Source organism: Dermacentor silvarum, chromosome 1 (genome assembly GCF_013339745.2).
Source record: "Dermacentor silvarum isolate Dsil-2018 chromosome 1, BIME_Dsil_1.4, whole genome shotgun sequence".
NCBI classification, from domain to species: domain Eukaryota; kingdom Metazoa; phylum Arthropoda; class Arachnida; order Ixodida; family Ixodidae; genus Dermacentor; species Dermacentor silvarum.
The window spans coordinates 352,277,873-352,292,099 of NC_051154.1; the positions used below are offsets into that span (position 1 = coordinate 352,277,873).

A 14,227-nucleotide genomic window follows, 5' to 3' on the forward strand; every position below is an offset into this window, starting at 1 on the left:
GTAATAAAGCACGCTCTAATACGCGGCTGCTATTGGTCGCTGCGGTCGGCTACACTGCGGCCGCCGCGAGGTGCCGCCACGAGTCCACTGGCTAAGCGCACTGTGGCTCGCTGAGGACAACCGCGTTTGGCTTACGTTTAGCGCTTCGTAGGCACCAAAATCGGAGGTACAAAATGAAATTTGAACTGTGCGCCACGGTGACGTTTCCGAGGCGGAGCGTTGTGGCCCGGCCCCACTCCGCCGTAGCCTTCGCAGTGCAAGGCATTGAAGAAGGTAGGGGAGCACAACGGAGGCCGTGTTTGATTGCCGATAACTCCGCCTGCTGAACGCATTGAAGTACTTTTTGTGGCAAACTGATTCTGAAATAGCCTATCTTCTGAATGTGATTCTGAAATAGCCGTCTGGTTACAAACATACGCGCAATGTCGGCGAAAAAAAAAAAAAAAAACGTGATTTGGTCGGTACCTAAGAAACGCTCAAGTGGGTGCCCCCAACGAGTCAGCAAAGTGTATTCTGCAGATTTTGGTGACCCGTTGGCATCTTCCCATGCCCATACGAGGTACGGGAATATCAGTAAATTACACACTCGCGCACTGCACCGCCGCGAATACGCAACTGTGCGATCGGTGTTATCGCGCTGGATCGGTACGTTGGCTTGCCGACAGCGGTCCAACCAAGCCAATCTGCCGCCTGCATACTCTTCGGACACGGAGGGTCCCGCTCGTGGATCCGTACTCTTTATACAACCGTCAGTCCAGCCCGTGCGTCTGATGTCGCGCTCGATCGCCGATAAGCCATACGAGTGCGAACAACTTGATACCAAACTTTCTGCGACGGCTCGTCACCATCCGCTCCGCCGGCCGCACTTGAGTCACTTGGCCTAACCAGCGCCGCTTCGCCGGGAGTCGACAACCAAGGAGGTTGAAAAAAAAAATGTTGGAGTGACAGCCCCCGCAGTTTCTTACCAGCACAGGTGAAGCCACAGTTTGCCTATACTTCTACTCTGAAAGAGGGCCATGACAGCTGAAATCTGCTCACAGCTCATGTCCTTTTGGCCAGTTATTGCAAATGCTAGGCTAATTTGAAATTAAAAGCTTGAAGTTCTCGCTTAAAATGTTACCTTTGGCTGTGTATTAATATCATGATGTGCCATAAAATTTGAAAAGACGTCAAGGCTGTCTTCTGAAACCAGTGACAGAAAGAAAGACGTCGAGCGATATCTGCACGGCTAAATTAACCATCTTAAAACAGCACGAGTGGGAAGAAGCGCTTTGTATATTCCCCGCTATTTCCTAACGTTATTCCTTGCCTCTATGGTAAGATGGCGGCGGTCCGGCTTCACACTTGGGACGGCAGCTCCACTCCAGCAACAAAATTTTTTTTAACCGCCTTGTCGACAACCAAAGTATAGCGGTTTCGTGCCTATCGACGTGGCGGCAACTTTGTTCATTGCCACCATGTTTGCGGCATAGCGCGCGCGGCTTATGCCCGAAACACCGTGCAGCGTCCGAAATTTCGGGTAATGCCGGTATACATTGATGCTATGGGTGGTAGTGCCACAGGAAAGCCCGAAAAATCGTGCTTATGAAAAATCAGTCGATGGCTACATGATATTTTTACTCCCAGAGTATATATCTGAGGCACTTGCCAGCAAAAAAGTCGCAGTTTCGCCCGAAGCATTGATTGCGATATCAAATTATTGGACAACTATACGCCGTAAGGTTAGTAGTTTTATCAACTGCTGTAAACATTCGCTAGCTAAATTAACAAGCACGGCGTCACGTGCGCACAAGAAAACATGAACACATCTCACTCGATGACTGCGGGCAGTCGCTGTCAGAGCGCTGGCGTGATGAAGAGCGGCAGCAGCGGCGAGTGAATTCCTCTTCGTGCTGCCTCTCGCTTCAACGCAAACTAGGCGCGCGAGAACACAGCGCTTACGAAGCAATCGGCTATATCGGGACGGCCAGCCTTCCAACTCGCCGCGGATTATGTCCGAGATAATAGGACGCGCGCGGCCGCGCTTATGCGCAGCCGCGGCCTGAGTAGAAGTGAAGCCGCTCTACTCGCCTTCCTCCCTTGCGCGCGTGAGAAGACGCCGCCGCACCAAGCCGCCATCCTTCTCGGGTCACCCTCGCATGCTTTCCCTCGCACCTGTAGCTTACGGCGTGCGGCCTCGATCTTATCGTACTGGGACTTAATACGGAACCTCACGCCGATGGCGGCGGAAATTCGCCGGGACTGTTCATATAATCGCTATATCGGATATCGTGTCGGACCCCGCATTTTCGATTTCGTTGTAGCAGGAGAATACTCTATTGAATTAAAGCATGTCCAACCAAATTTTAGATTTACTTCTTTATATACCATAATTCGTTATATCCATGTTCGTTACATTGAGGTTCGACTGTAACAAATAGCGGGTGTAACGAAGGTATTTTCATGTCGGATGAAGTTGTGTTATAATGAGCTTTGATTGTATAAGAAAGGTGGGCCCTGGAAGTTCAGGTTCACATGTGATTGCTGTGATGGCGTTTGCACCACGTTTTGGTTAAAGCCCCTATATATAAAAAGTAGTGCCAGCCACTTCCCTCCTCCTTCGTTCCACTGTCACGCTCGGCGCGGCCAGCGCGATCGAGGCGCGATATCGACAGTGGCGCCGCCTACGTCGGGCCTGTTGTGGCAGACGACAGCTAACGTGCAATCAAAGGAAATCCGCGGAAAACTTTGATCACGCCCTGCAGAGAAGTTTTTGAGGCGCGATTTTGCTTCGTCAGTCAGTAACTGGCCTTAATAATGCCGTTTTGGAAGTAGCAACGCGACGATGCGAGACGGCGCAAGTACCAAGTGTGCACCAAGCGATTGCGCTTGCCGGATGGTAAACAAAAAAAGGCTTTTTGCCCTCGCCTTGTCGGTTGCGTCAACTTAAGGCGCAGCAGCATGCCATCACAATGAAGTTCTTGTCCCTAACGCAATTGATCCATTTGTGTGTACAGCACTTTCGTCGCACAGGCCCGAGAATGGCGGTCGGAGTGTGCTGGAAAGCAAAAAAATATACAAAAGCGCAATGCGTGCTTCCACATCACATGGATTGGCCAATGGGGGAGCGGAGGAGGCTGGGGTGACAGTAGGCGGCGAGGAGGAAATGCCTGGATGAGTGCGGTGGCGGCAAGATCTAAGAATGGCGCTACTTTTTATATATAGAGGCTTTAGTTTTGTTGATTGCCTGCCGAGAAATGTGAGCTTGATAAATAAACTGGAACAGATTCAAAGACTAGCCGCATGGTTTATCTTTAATGCTTACCAAAGAACGCAGTCTGTAACTGCATTATTATCCCATGCAGGTTTGCCCGAACTTGCAACGCGCAGAAAAATAGCCAGGTTGAAATTCTTGTACCAACTGTATAACAATAAATTCAATTTAGATTCCAGACTATACTTGCGTCCCCCTGGACGACACGTACAGGTCACCCTATGTGCCACGCGTTGATGCCTTCAAATTTTCCTTTCTTGTGAAAACTATAGTCGATTGGAACAGCCTTGACGCAGATGTATTTATTGAAACGAACACAACTGAATCATTTGAGCGTAAACTGTAATTATCTGTTTGCTGAATGCATTGTTTGTTTATTGCGGAACTGGCGTTACGTGTTTGTTGAAAATTCTTTTTCCCCACCCCTGTAACAGCCCGCAAGGGCTAACAGTATTGGAAATAAATAAATAAATAAATAAATAAATAAATAAATAAATAAATAAATAAATAAATAAATAAATAAATAAAAATTCTTGAGTGTAACTCGATGCTCAACAGTGTCTGTCCTTTGCTGACTGGCCCTCAGGTGGGGGCCAATGTGACGAACAACCAGCTCCGCTGGGTCTCCCTGCGTCCCACACATGGTCTGGTTTGGCTGCACGTGGGTGAACAGAAGCCTGTGCTTGTGGCCAGTGACGCCATCAGGCCCTACCTCCTCTCTCTTGTGCCGCAAGCAGCTGTGTCAACTGTGGTGGCACCTTTGGGGTTTCGTGGTTGCATCTCCGGAGGCGCCAACCTCCCCTTGGCCAGTGCACATGCCGAGGGAAGCCCCACATGGGATGCCTGCCCTCTCCCAGATGTGCGGCATTGCAGTAAGTAACGCGCACTCTGGATCCATGATCCTGATGTCTCTACATGGTCCTTTTTATTGTAGATGGCCTGTGAATTGGTTGATTTTTAACACATTTTCTGCATCAGCACTTTGTGAGATCCCTGTTACTGTGTGTCATGACGCACCAGTGAGTTATGCAGTTTCTCAAGTTCCATAGAAATACCACTTCTTTGAAGCAATTGGAAGAAACGAAATTTTTTTTTTTTCGTTCGTTCATTTCTAGCTAAGATGTTGCTTGCACACTACAGGAAAGCTCTCCACAACCACATAGGGGAAATAACAGCCATGACCTACCTGTGACCCATGTTGCAGCAAACATTAAACTTTGGCCTGATCGTGCCTGGCTATAGCCAGATTCACTATATCTATGTTTACAAAGTGTTAGCCAGTACCTAAAATGGTGGCTGTTGCAGGTGAAACAGTGGCAAGTTCTTTAATCATGTTCAGGGATTGCTTTGGCAGCTCAGTGCAGCAGATGCCTGCAGTTTGGATTAGGTTGACTGAGTTTCCCCTTGAAAATATAAGAGGAATATAAGTGAATGAATGTTTATTTAGGTATATTGTGTGAGCATTTATCCCACCTTCAATATAAATGAATTAAACAAAACTTTACTAAAGAAAAGATAGTGAAAGAAAGAATGACAGAAGCACTCACTCACAAAAAGTACCTGCTTTCCCAAGAATACCTGGAAGGGGGTGTGGCATTATCGCCTGAGAGTTGATGGAAGTTATATTTACAAAGAAAAAGAGGTGAAGATTGTGTTGGTGTCCCATCCATATTTGTGTGCATCAATGTAACCAAGTTTTTAGCTATGGGGCTTCAGGTATCTTCTATTGTGGCACTGCCTGCAATATTGCAATTATGAATTGTAGCCGGTGAGGTTGCAAGACACATCCATTTGAAATTTCAAGGATGACAGCAGTTTCGAGATATTATTTCCCAAAGTGTTGGACGAAATACATGCGCATTCCAGTTACTTTGGTGCTTCAATATTACCAACAGTATTTTGGTAAAAAAGTAAGTGGAACAACAGCGCATTTTTACGGCGAGTTTGATGGCGCATATCTCCAAACTGGTGTCATTCTGGAAATTCATTCCAAGTGGATACGCCTGACAAGCTCACCGGCTACAATTCGTAAATTGCAATATGTGTTGTAAAGTTATTAACTAAGAAGTTAATTAGTGAAGTTTTCTTAATTAGTTGAATATGCATTTCGATTTCTCATGCTACTAATGTCCGCCTCATCGAATAACCCAGCTCAATGATAAGAATTATGATACCTGCCACAGGCAATTTCTAAAAATTCTGTAAAACTTAAAAATGAACACCCTGTATAATGCCCAATGCTTTCAGCGAAATAAAATTTCCTTACCCACTGGCTACCTTCATTGTGTATGCTGCAAATTCATGACAGCCTTCAGTGAAGGCTTCATGGATAGCTCAGAAAGCTGGCTTGGTGGTGGTGTGTACAAAAAAAAAAAAAAAATGAATGTACAGATACAGTGAACACAAATGTGCATGTGACATGGGGCATATTTAATTTTAGTGCACTGATGAAAGCTGCTTCCCATTTTGTGTCACCTGACTTCTGTTCACATCTCTCCTCTTGCAGAGGACCACCAGGTGGATCCATGCTTTGACTACTCTTGCCAACATGGTGGCTTGTGCGTACTACAGGGTGGAGTGCCCAAGTGTAACTGCACAGCCAGGTACAGTGGCGAGCACTGTGAAAAAGATGAGGGTAAGCCATTCACTTGAAGCCCTGCTCGTGCTTGCGTTCAGGGAGTGCGCTGTTGTTGCAAGCATTGGTTGTGGTGGCAAAAGTATTCTGTTGCCAGATTTTCAAAATGCTGGTTCAGCGTCATGCTCCTAGATTTCTGAGGAAAAGAAGAAAGGTCACAACTCGTTTCCTGATGTGGATTCTAGAAATCCATGGAAACCTTCGTCACTGGGTCATCTTTCTCTTAGCTTCAATGTGGATTTGGGATGTAAGGCAACATGGAAAACTTATAGGAACACATACTTTTATACGCTTTGCAGAAAGGGGTAAGATTACCATGGGCTGTCCCATTGGCACTTTCTGTTGGTTAAATGATACTATTTGCCCAAGCCGCTGTTTTTTCCCTACTGCCTTCTGGTGCAGCAGCTTTCTGCGTAATTTACATCCATCTCCTAACTTCTAACCTGGGACTATATTTAGGTTGGTGCCATTGGGCTAGAATAAAAGGCCCAAGAAAAGAAAGATAGCCAGAACCCCTCTTAAACGTCATTAGCTCAAAGTGCGACAGGATTTTGGTATGTATCCAGCTTCCAAGGGTGTTGCATCAATAATCTCAAGCATCAAAGAAAGAATGGCACCGTCACACATACTAGGGAGCCTGGAGACCAAGATATGGGTTCTGCCTTCTTTTTTTTTTGCAAAACTCGCAGTGTGAAATTGTAGTGCAGGTCAGAGGGGAAAGCATTATTGTCAAGGGAAGTGTGAAGCAATGATTAACTTGTTTCTGAACAGGAGTAGGAAAAAGTATGCTGATGACCAAATGAAGAAATGGTTCCACTAGGCAGGAAATGATAGTGGTGAAACATTTTGTTGCAATGATTTGTATTGAATTTGTATGACACCTATAAGCTTGATCACTGTGTGCTAATGATGTAAGAAGATGCAATTCAAGCGGGAATGCACATTTGAATACGGCATAGGCAGTAATTCTTATGAAATTTGTATTTAAGTATTTTATGCCAATACGTTTGTGTGACTGTGAACATTTGCCTTGCACTCCTTACCGTGCATTGTGCCAGTGCTACTGCACTGTTAGAGAATATGTTCAATGCTTGAAAACATGTTTTGTGTATATTTAGGTGTCAGATGTAACTTCTTTCATTTGCATGTTATTATTTACTGCCCTTGTTGAAAATTAGCGCCTGTTTGTACTGAAAATAACTTATTGCTCCGAGATAGTATTTGATTCAAGTGAACGTCAGTTGTGCCACCAATTCTTTGCATGTTGCCTGTCATCTGGTTTGGCTTGCACTCTCAGATGCTCTTGCACTGTGGTCCTAATTTCTTTACAATATGTCTTCTGTTCATGCCATTTTATGTAATTGATGATTGTTGTATAGTGGCATGTAGACAGCTAGAACTTTTTTCTTTTACCTTCAAGGTGAGGCATGCATTTATGAGCCTGTAGTGCAGGTTGGTTAATGAAGCTGTGAGCAGTACAAGCTTGATGCAAACAGATATCAGAAACTTGCACAGCAATGCATGCTGACTTGGCAATTTGGATTAGCAAGCTTGTCGACAGTGTAAAGTTTTGGCTAACGTTGTTCAGCCATTTAAAGCAGGGCATACCTCTGGTTCAAAATTATAAGTCTCGTGTTGTACTCCTCACCAGTATGATGCCCATGGGTGTTAAATTGCATACAGGGTACTTTTTCATGATGCCTGATCTCCTTATGCTGTCTCGTGGAGTTCGGTGACTTATTACTTGCCAAGCATCTCTTCGGATCTCAAGACACTTGAAGACGGGCCTAAACTTATGCTGCAAGACAAGTGCGATTTTCACTTTGTTCTTGTAGGTCCAACACAGTGCTGTTTACCTTCAGTGCCAATTTCTCCCATAATCTTCACAAAAAAATGCCTAAAAATTTCAACGTTTAACCCTTTGCAGTTCGAAACTTTTACCCGCTTTCCGGCTGTCCCGGTCCGAAACTATTTTGCCAGTTTATAGCGCCGCGATGAAAACCACAAACTGTGAACGAAAAACTCGTAGGATATTTATTTTTTCTTTTGCATTCTGCAGGCAACTCCTCTGCCGATATTTGAGCAGCGTGTGATACCGCTCGAAGCATTTTTCTGGGTGCAGGCCAGGGTTGTTACTGCAGGTTTTGCAGAAAAACAGTTTCCCCCCTGCCTCCGTTTGTTTTTCGATCGCTACAAACAGCACAGTCTTTGCTATTTCGGCCTGGGAGCTTGTAGATGAAATGGCTGCTCCCATCTAGCCTTTCCTCGCAATCCTTCCGCGCAGACGGGCCCCGTTTTTTGGCTCTAGCCCTCGCGTCACCCACCAGCTATTGGAAGAGGTTGCGGCGGTACTGCAAGTGTCGCTGTTCTTTCTCAGCATGATTCTGCAGCTGTATGCCCCTCAAAATAAAGCTATTGACAATGGAAACCTCTAGAGGCTTTCACTGAATGCGCCACCGTAAAACGCATGCGATTAAAAAGTGGTCATGCTTCTCAGTGAACCGCACGAACTTGCTGTTCCGCGCGCAAGTGAGAGCGCTCTGGTATCCAGAAGCTGTGCTGAACATTGTGCTGTACGCTAGTGCGAAGAGAAGTAAACTTCAACAAAAACAGTTTACTTATCCCTCAAGAGAAGGCGCATCGTGTTTATTGTGCGCGAACGTGCTGTTCTGCGCTCAAGTGAGAATGCTCTGGTATCCAGAAGCCGTGCTGAACATTGTGCTGCACCCTAGTGCAAAGAGAAGTAAACTTCAACAAACACAGTTTATTTATCCCTCAAGAGATAGCACATCATGTATACAAAGAATGCGCACGAATCGCAGTGAGAAAAACCGCGTAATTTAACCCCCAAACACCCTTGTCGGGCAGTGCCCAACAGCGGACCGCTACGGCCGTGTTGCGTTGTCGGGCCCTGCCCGACAACGGACCGCAAAGGGTTAAGGGTATTCCATGCATATATTAATTGTAGTGGTGGAACAGCTGCGCCAAATTACGCCAAATCTTGCACCATCTTGCTCCAAAATGGCATTTTAGCAGAAAATTGCGCCACGCCTGTGCCAAATGAATCATAAGAGCTGCATTGCTAGTAAAACTGAAACCAAGACCTAAAGCGCGCTATAAATGCCATCGATCTTCCATTTGCTGTTTTTGCAACTTTATCATTTTCGCTCTTTTGTTGCATTTCTCTCTAGTGGAGGCTACAATGTTCTGCTGCTGTGCGGTCTTGTTTGTGCCATTTGTGGGGCAATTCTATATTCCTTGTAATACTGTGGCGTAGAGCTCACTCAAGGAGGCTGTCGGATCAAAAAGCAGCTTTGGATAATGTTGAGTCGCACATAGTTTGGCGTAGTTGTTGACGGCGCCACATTAGAGACAGTACCTTGTAATAGGCATACTCAACCACTGGCTAGGAGAAGGAAAAGTAGAAAAAGACAGGAAGGTTAGCAATCGCTGGCTTATTAAAAAAATTTTATGATTATTATTTTCTTAATTTAGAAAGTTCGCCCAATGGCATATACTATTAAATATACTGCTTATAATTTGCTATTAGTGGAGACCTTCCTTGCAACCCCACATAATTGCAAGAGCAGATCCACAGATCCCGTGGTTGTAATTTAAACAACTTTTGCATGACCTTACGTACAGTTACGCAGGATACACATTGCTCACTAGAACTAAAGAAACCTCTTGACGTCTGGACTTCTGTACTGGCATAGTCATGCACATCCTGTATGGCGTGGTCTTCCATACGTGCCCTTGTTCCACTATCTTCTTTTTTTTCTTTCTTTGCTCGCTTGAAGCATGGAAAATGTGCAGACACCTGTTGCAAGTTGAAATGGTAGAAGTGGCTTTATACCGCAATGTGCGCACAGGTAAAGGCATTCTATTGGAACTTAATGAAACTAGCCCGGTAATTGTTATCTTTAATGCCACATTGATACGCATAAAGCCAGCTCTGGTATATTTTTTTTACTGTTCCAGGTAATATTGAGACAATATGGTGTATAGATGTATGTTCGACACGGCACCAAAAGTGCTTATCGCTGTGCCAAATGGGCATTTTCTCTTCTCCAAGATCTGCGCCGAAAGGTCAAATGGCTGTTCCACCACTGTGGTTACTATTGCATTTCATCTTTAAAATATACCTCAGTAGCTGTGGGTCAAACAGCTAAACATTGTTTTCCAAAGATATGCAATATTCTAATACTTGTCCTTTGCTTGTATCAAAATGCGATGTACAGGTTATTAATTTTAAATATTGCGTGCCGTGGTGGCATGGTGGCTTTGGCATCGTGCTGCTAAGCCTGAGGGTGTGGGATCGAATCCCGGCTGTGGCGGCCATATTTCGATGGGGGTGCAATGCAAGAACATATGTGTACCATGTTGACATGGTGCATGTCAAAGAACCCCAGGTAGTCAAAATTAATCTGGAGTCCCCCACTATGGCGTGCCTCGTAACCATAGCATAGTATTTTCGCTAAAAATCCCAGAATTTAATAATTTTAAATATTGCAAGGTGAACATAAAGTTGCTTTGCAGCTGATAAAGATGCTATAGGAGCCACACGCATCTTTTCAAGGGTCAAAATGGTTCACGTCTCGCAAATAGTGTTCTCTGTACAACGCCAGTCTTCTAACATTAATTGAAACGTCTCATTCTGCTTTCCAAGGTGTTTCACAGTGCATAAGCACCCATGTTGTGAACACATTGTGTTAGGGCACTCTGTCCTCTACAAAGCACCAGTTTGTTCTGCTGATCTACCAGTAGACTTGTTAGGGCTGTTGAAAAGGGGCTGTGTGAAGCCCAGTACTAGTTTCTCATCTTGCACTTTAATGGCTTTTGATGACCTGGACAAATTGCACGCAATGCGGGTGACAGTGAAATTTTGATCAGCTGCCTCATGGCATAACATATTGCCATCTATGAATGAGCCTGGAACTGTTGTTGAGCTAGTTTCGCTGTATTCTCCAACACACTTAAATGCCAGAATGCACATTCCTGAGCAGGTAATGATGCAAGAAGTAGTATTTATTTGCATTGCGAAGTTTGATTGTTCCATTCTTTGAGCAGTTTCTGTGCATATTGTGGTATTGTGGCAATGCTGATGTGTGCCAATCTTCTGTACCCATTCATCTGGTTTTTGTCTTTGATGGCTGCACTCAGACAGGTGAGCAATGCTAAGATATCTTAGAGTTGATGTTTAGGGGCACATAAAAAAAATTCCAACGGAACCCATCTCAGGATGACTGTCAATGTCAATTCGATTAGTATTTAAGCAATGCAGTCAGTCACTATATAGTGATGAAGACGCATCATAATGACGGCACTCTGACGACTCTATTGACTTGCCAATTTTGTATCAATCACTTCGGTACTGTCCCCTATATGCGCACATTAGGGGACAGTGGATCAAGTAGGACATGTATATGAAAGCACTGAAGTTGTTGGGCCCCCCGACAAAGACTTGGTCGAGTACCCCAACTGTGCATGATGTGGATACGTGGTCGGTGAACGCTTGTTCCACCCAAACGCCTCCTTCATCAACTCTGTGAACCAGGCGTTTTGAGGATGTTGCAAGTCCACATTGAAGACTCCTATTATAATCACTGAACCCCCATGACCATGTTTACGATTTGGCCTACTATACCAAATTGCCCACGGTGCATCATGTGTCTTATTCGCATGAAGGGGATGCGGGGTCACATGCGACGATCACTTATTTTGTTCAAACAACCCCACACGGTCCAAACTGAGCCTGCACTGCAGCTTGCCTTGTAGCCTGCAATTGTCTTTGGCACACAAATGCCTGTCTGCTGCATGCTTGGTCTTCTATGCACAGGACCTCTGTGTGATCGTGACCCATGGAAGAAGAAGCCCTGTGTTAATGGCGGTGTCTGCGTGGAGGACTGGAGAGGTAACAGCACGCAATGCCTGTGCCGGGGGCCGTGGAGTGGCAGCGCATGCCAGGAGCCTGCCCCCGATGCCCAGTGTGATCAGCCGTCCAAAGCGTGCCGGAATGGGGGCAGCTGTGTGACTGGCAGTGTCCAGAGTCGCACCTTCTGCCAGTGCCCGCCAGGTGAGTTTGTCACTGCTGTTCTCATTACACTTGCACATTACGAATAGGGGCAGAACTAAATTGGGAAAACATTGCCCGCTACTTGTTGAATACGTAGAAAAAAAAACGGAATTCTTGATGTAGTGGTAAAAGAAAAAGTATACATATGTATTTAAGATGCGAAGACAGCTTTAAATACTTTGCCATAGCAATCATGGCTATAAAACAACCTTTGCCCTTTGATGTCTCTGTGCAAGAACTTAGGGACTATATGGATATGTTATTGCGGATCTGTTTTTCTTGCAAGTGCTCATAGTTACACTGGGGGTACTATAAAATGTTGAATATTGCGGGTAACACTTGACTCTTGCGTGTCCCCTGACATTCACCTTTCCCGCACAACTCTCGTCTTGTAATGTTTGGCTTCCCCACTCAACATGCGATGGCGGAAGCTAGTCATATGGTGCCACAGGTACTCAGCAGGGAGGGAAGGGGAGTGGGGGGTAGGTTGGCGCATGTCTCCTTTTTTAGCGCGGTCGTGGCTGCTCATGGCTCTCAATGTGGCTGAGCGCATGCGCAGCCAGCGCGCCCTGTTTTAGAGGCAATCTGTTGTTTGTGCAAAGACTGGGCGAGCTGAGATGGCGTGGCATCGTGCACTGTATGTTTAGTGCTGGAGGTCGTGTAATATTGAGTACGGAGACGCGTTGAAGTGAGAGGCAGACAAAACATTTGCTCGCTGCTGGTGCCGCTTTTCATGATAGTGACATTCCACTGCAGGCAACACGATCAGCCGCTGAGGTGCAGTGGACGCGAAAGCATGTCTGGCTTTGCTTCGTACCGCTGATGTGAAGATATTGTTGACATGGCATGAAACCGTTGTGATGTTATTGGGTGCAGGATCACTCCAGAAAGAGATAGAAGCAGCACGCCGAAGCAGAAACACACATCAGACTTGTATTGGACACGTAATACAATGAACGGCACACACGTAACAGTTCCCCAAAATACGCTCTAGAAGACATGCAGATATATATAGGCTAGTTAAATGCAGTCTGCCTACAGTTCATGTAGAAACAGGTGTCGGCGTGTCGGAGACGTCGAGAAACCGGTGTCGGACAACAGGGTTGGATCGCCTCGTGGAGCTCTGGTGGCCCTGCGCCACAGTCGATGTACCGCAGCCTCCGCGTGCCCGGTTACCCGATGGCGGGGTTTGTGTTCCGGAGAACACTGCTGCAGCCCACCAAGTCACGTCCACAGCTGGCGAGGTAGCCCCGTGGCCGCTCACCCGAACGCTCGATCAGCCAGGCTCAGGACCGCCAGCCCTCCTGGACCAGTTGCCCAGCGGAAGAACTGGACGAGGTAACCCTGTGACCGCTCACCCGAACGCTCGAACAGCCAGGCTCAGGACCTCCAGCCCTCCTGGACCAGTTGCCCAGCGGAAGACCTTGACGAGGTGGCCTCTCAGCTGGTACTAGCTGTGATTGGGGTGCAGACGTAGTGACGCGGGCGGCGATAGCTCCTATGGGCCGGACGCCCAGCGAGGAAGCCCCTGTGCCGTCGAACGCCGAACCTCGCGCACCGCTCACGCCATGGGCCACGCTTCCTCGAGCCACGCTTTTTGAGGCGCCACTGTCGATGTTCACCAGTCGGTGTCGATGATGATGATGACGACCTTAAAGTACATACCCACTCATGGGTATTGGCCAAGAGTCGTTGTCCTCTTCGCCACCGCACGGCACACTGTCTTCATATGTTTGTGTTTGTCACTCCCGCGTGCAATATATTATGACAACCGTATCTTTCATCGCTGACTCTCAAATTCAACAAAATAATTTTTTTTCTCATTCAACTTTGTTTTTTTTGATTTCCTGATAATTTGGAAAATGTTGCAGTCTCTTCTGTGTAAAAAAAGTCCACTAGCGACTGTACTTCATTGCATGAAAGATCTAAGTTCAATATAATGAAATTTCGATGGAACGAAGCAAATTGCCGATTTAATCAACTTTGTTATATTGAGGTTTAACTATATACACATTTAATTTCGCTAGCATCAGTGCTGTCACTTTTTTTTATTGTGATAGCAATTATATACGGACACTCGAGGTGCATTTGTGCTGTTGCCGTTGGCATCGTCATATTGTCCTGCTATTCACGCTACATGTGTGGCCTGTGCACGGAGGATTGGAAGGCATCCATACATGCACAGTGTGTTTGGTTCCACATGTGATGAAGCCATATGGATGCACCATCGCACTTTGCTCAGTCAGCTTTGCTGGAGCCAGGG

The 14,227-nt window shown here is 46.1% G+C and overlaps 1 protein-coding gene across 2 annotated transcripts in view; it reads left to right on the plus strand.

Moving 5' to 3' along the window:
• LOC119437422 (protein crumbs) overlaps positions 1-14,227 on the plus strand; it is a 216,164-nt gene that overhangs the window by 86,549 nt on the left and 115,388 nt on the right. For both annotated transcript variants that reach the window (XM_049660519.1, XM_037704451.2), the window contains exons 3-5: positions 3,840-4,125; positions 5,760-5,888; positions 11,728-11,964. In XM_049660519.1, coding sequence (XP_049516476.1) covers positions 3,840-4,125; positions 5,760-5,888; positions 11,728-11,964 — 652 coding nt within the window. The remainder of the gene's footprint in view (positions 1-3,839; positions 4,126-5,759; positions 5,889-11,727; positions 11,965-14,227) is intronic.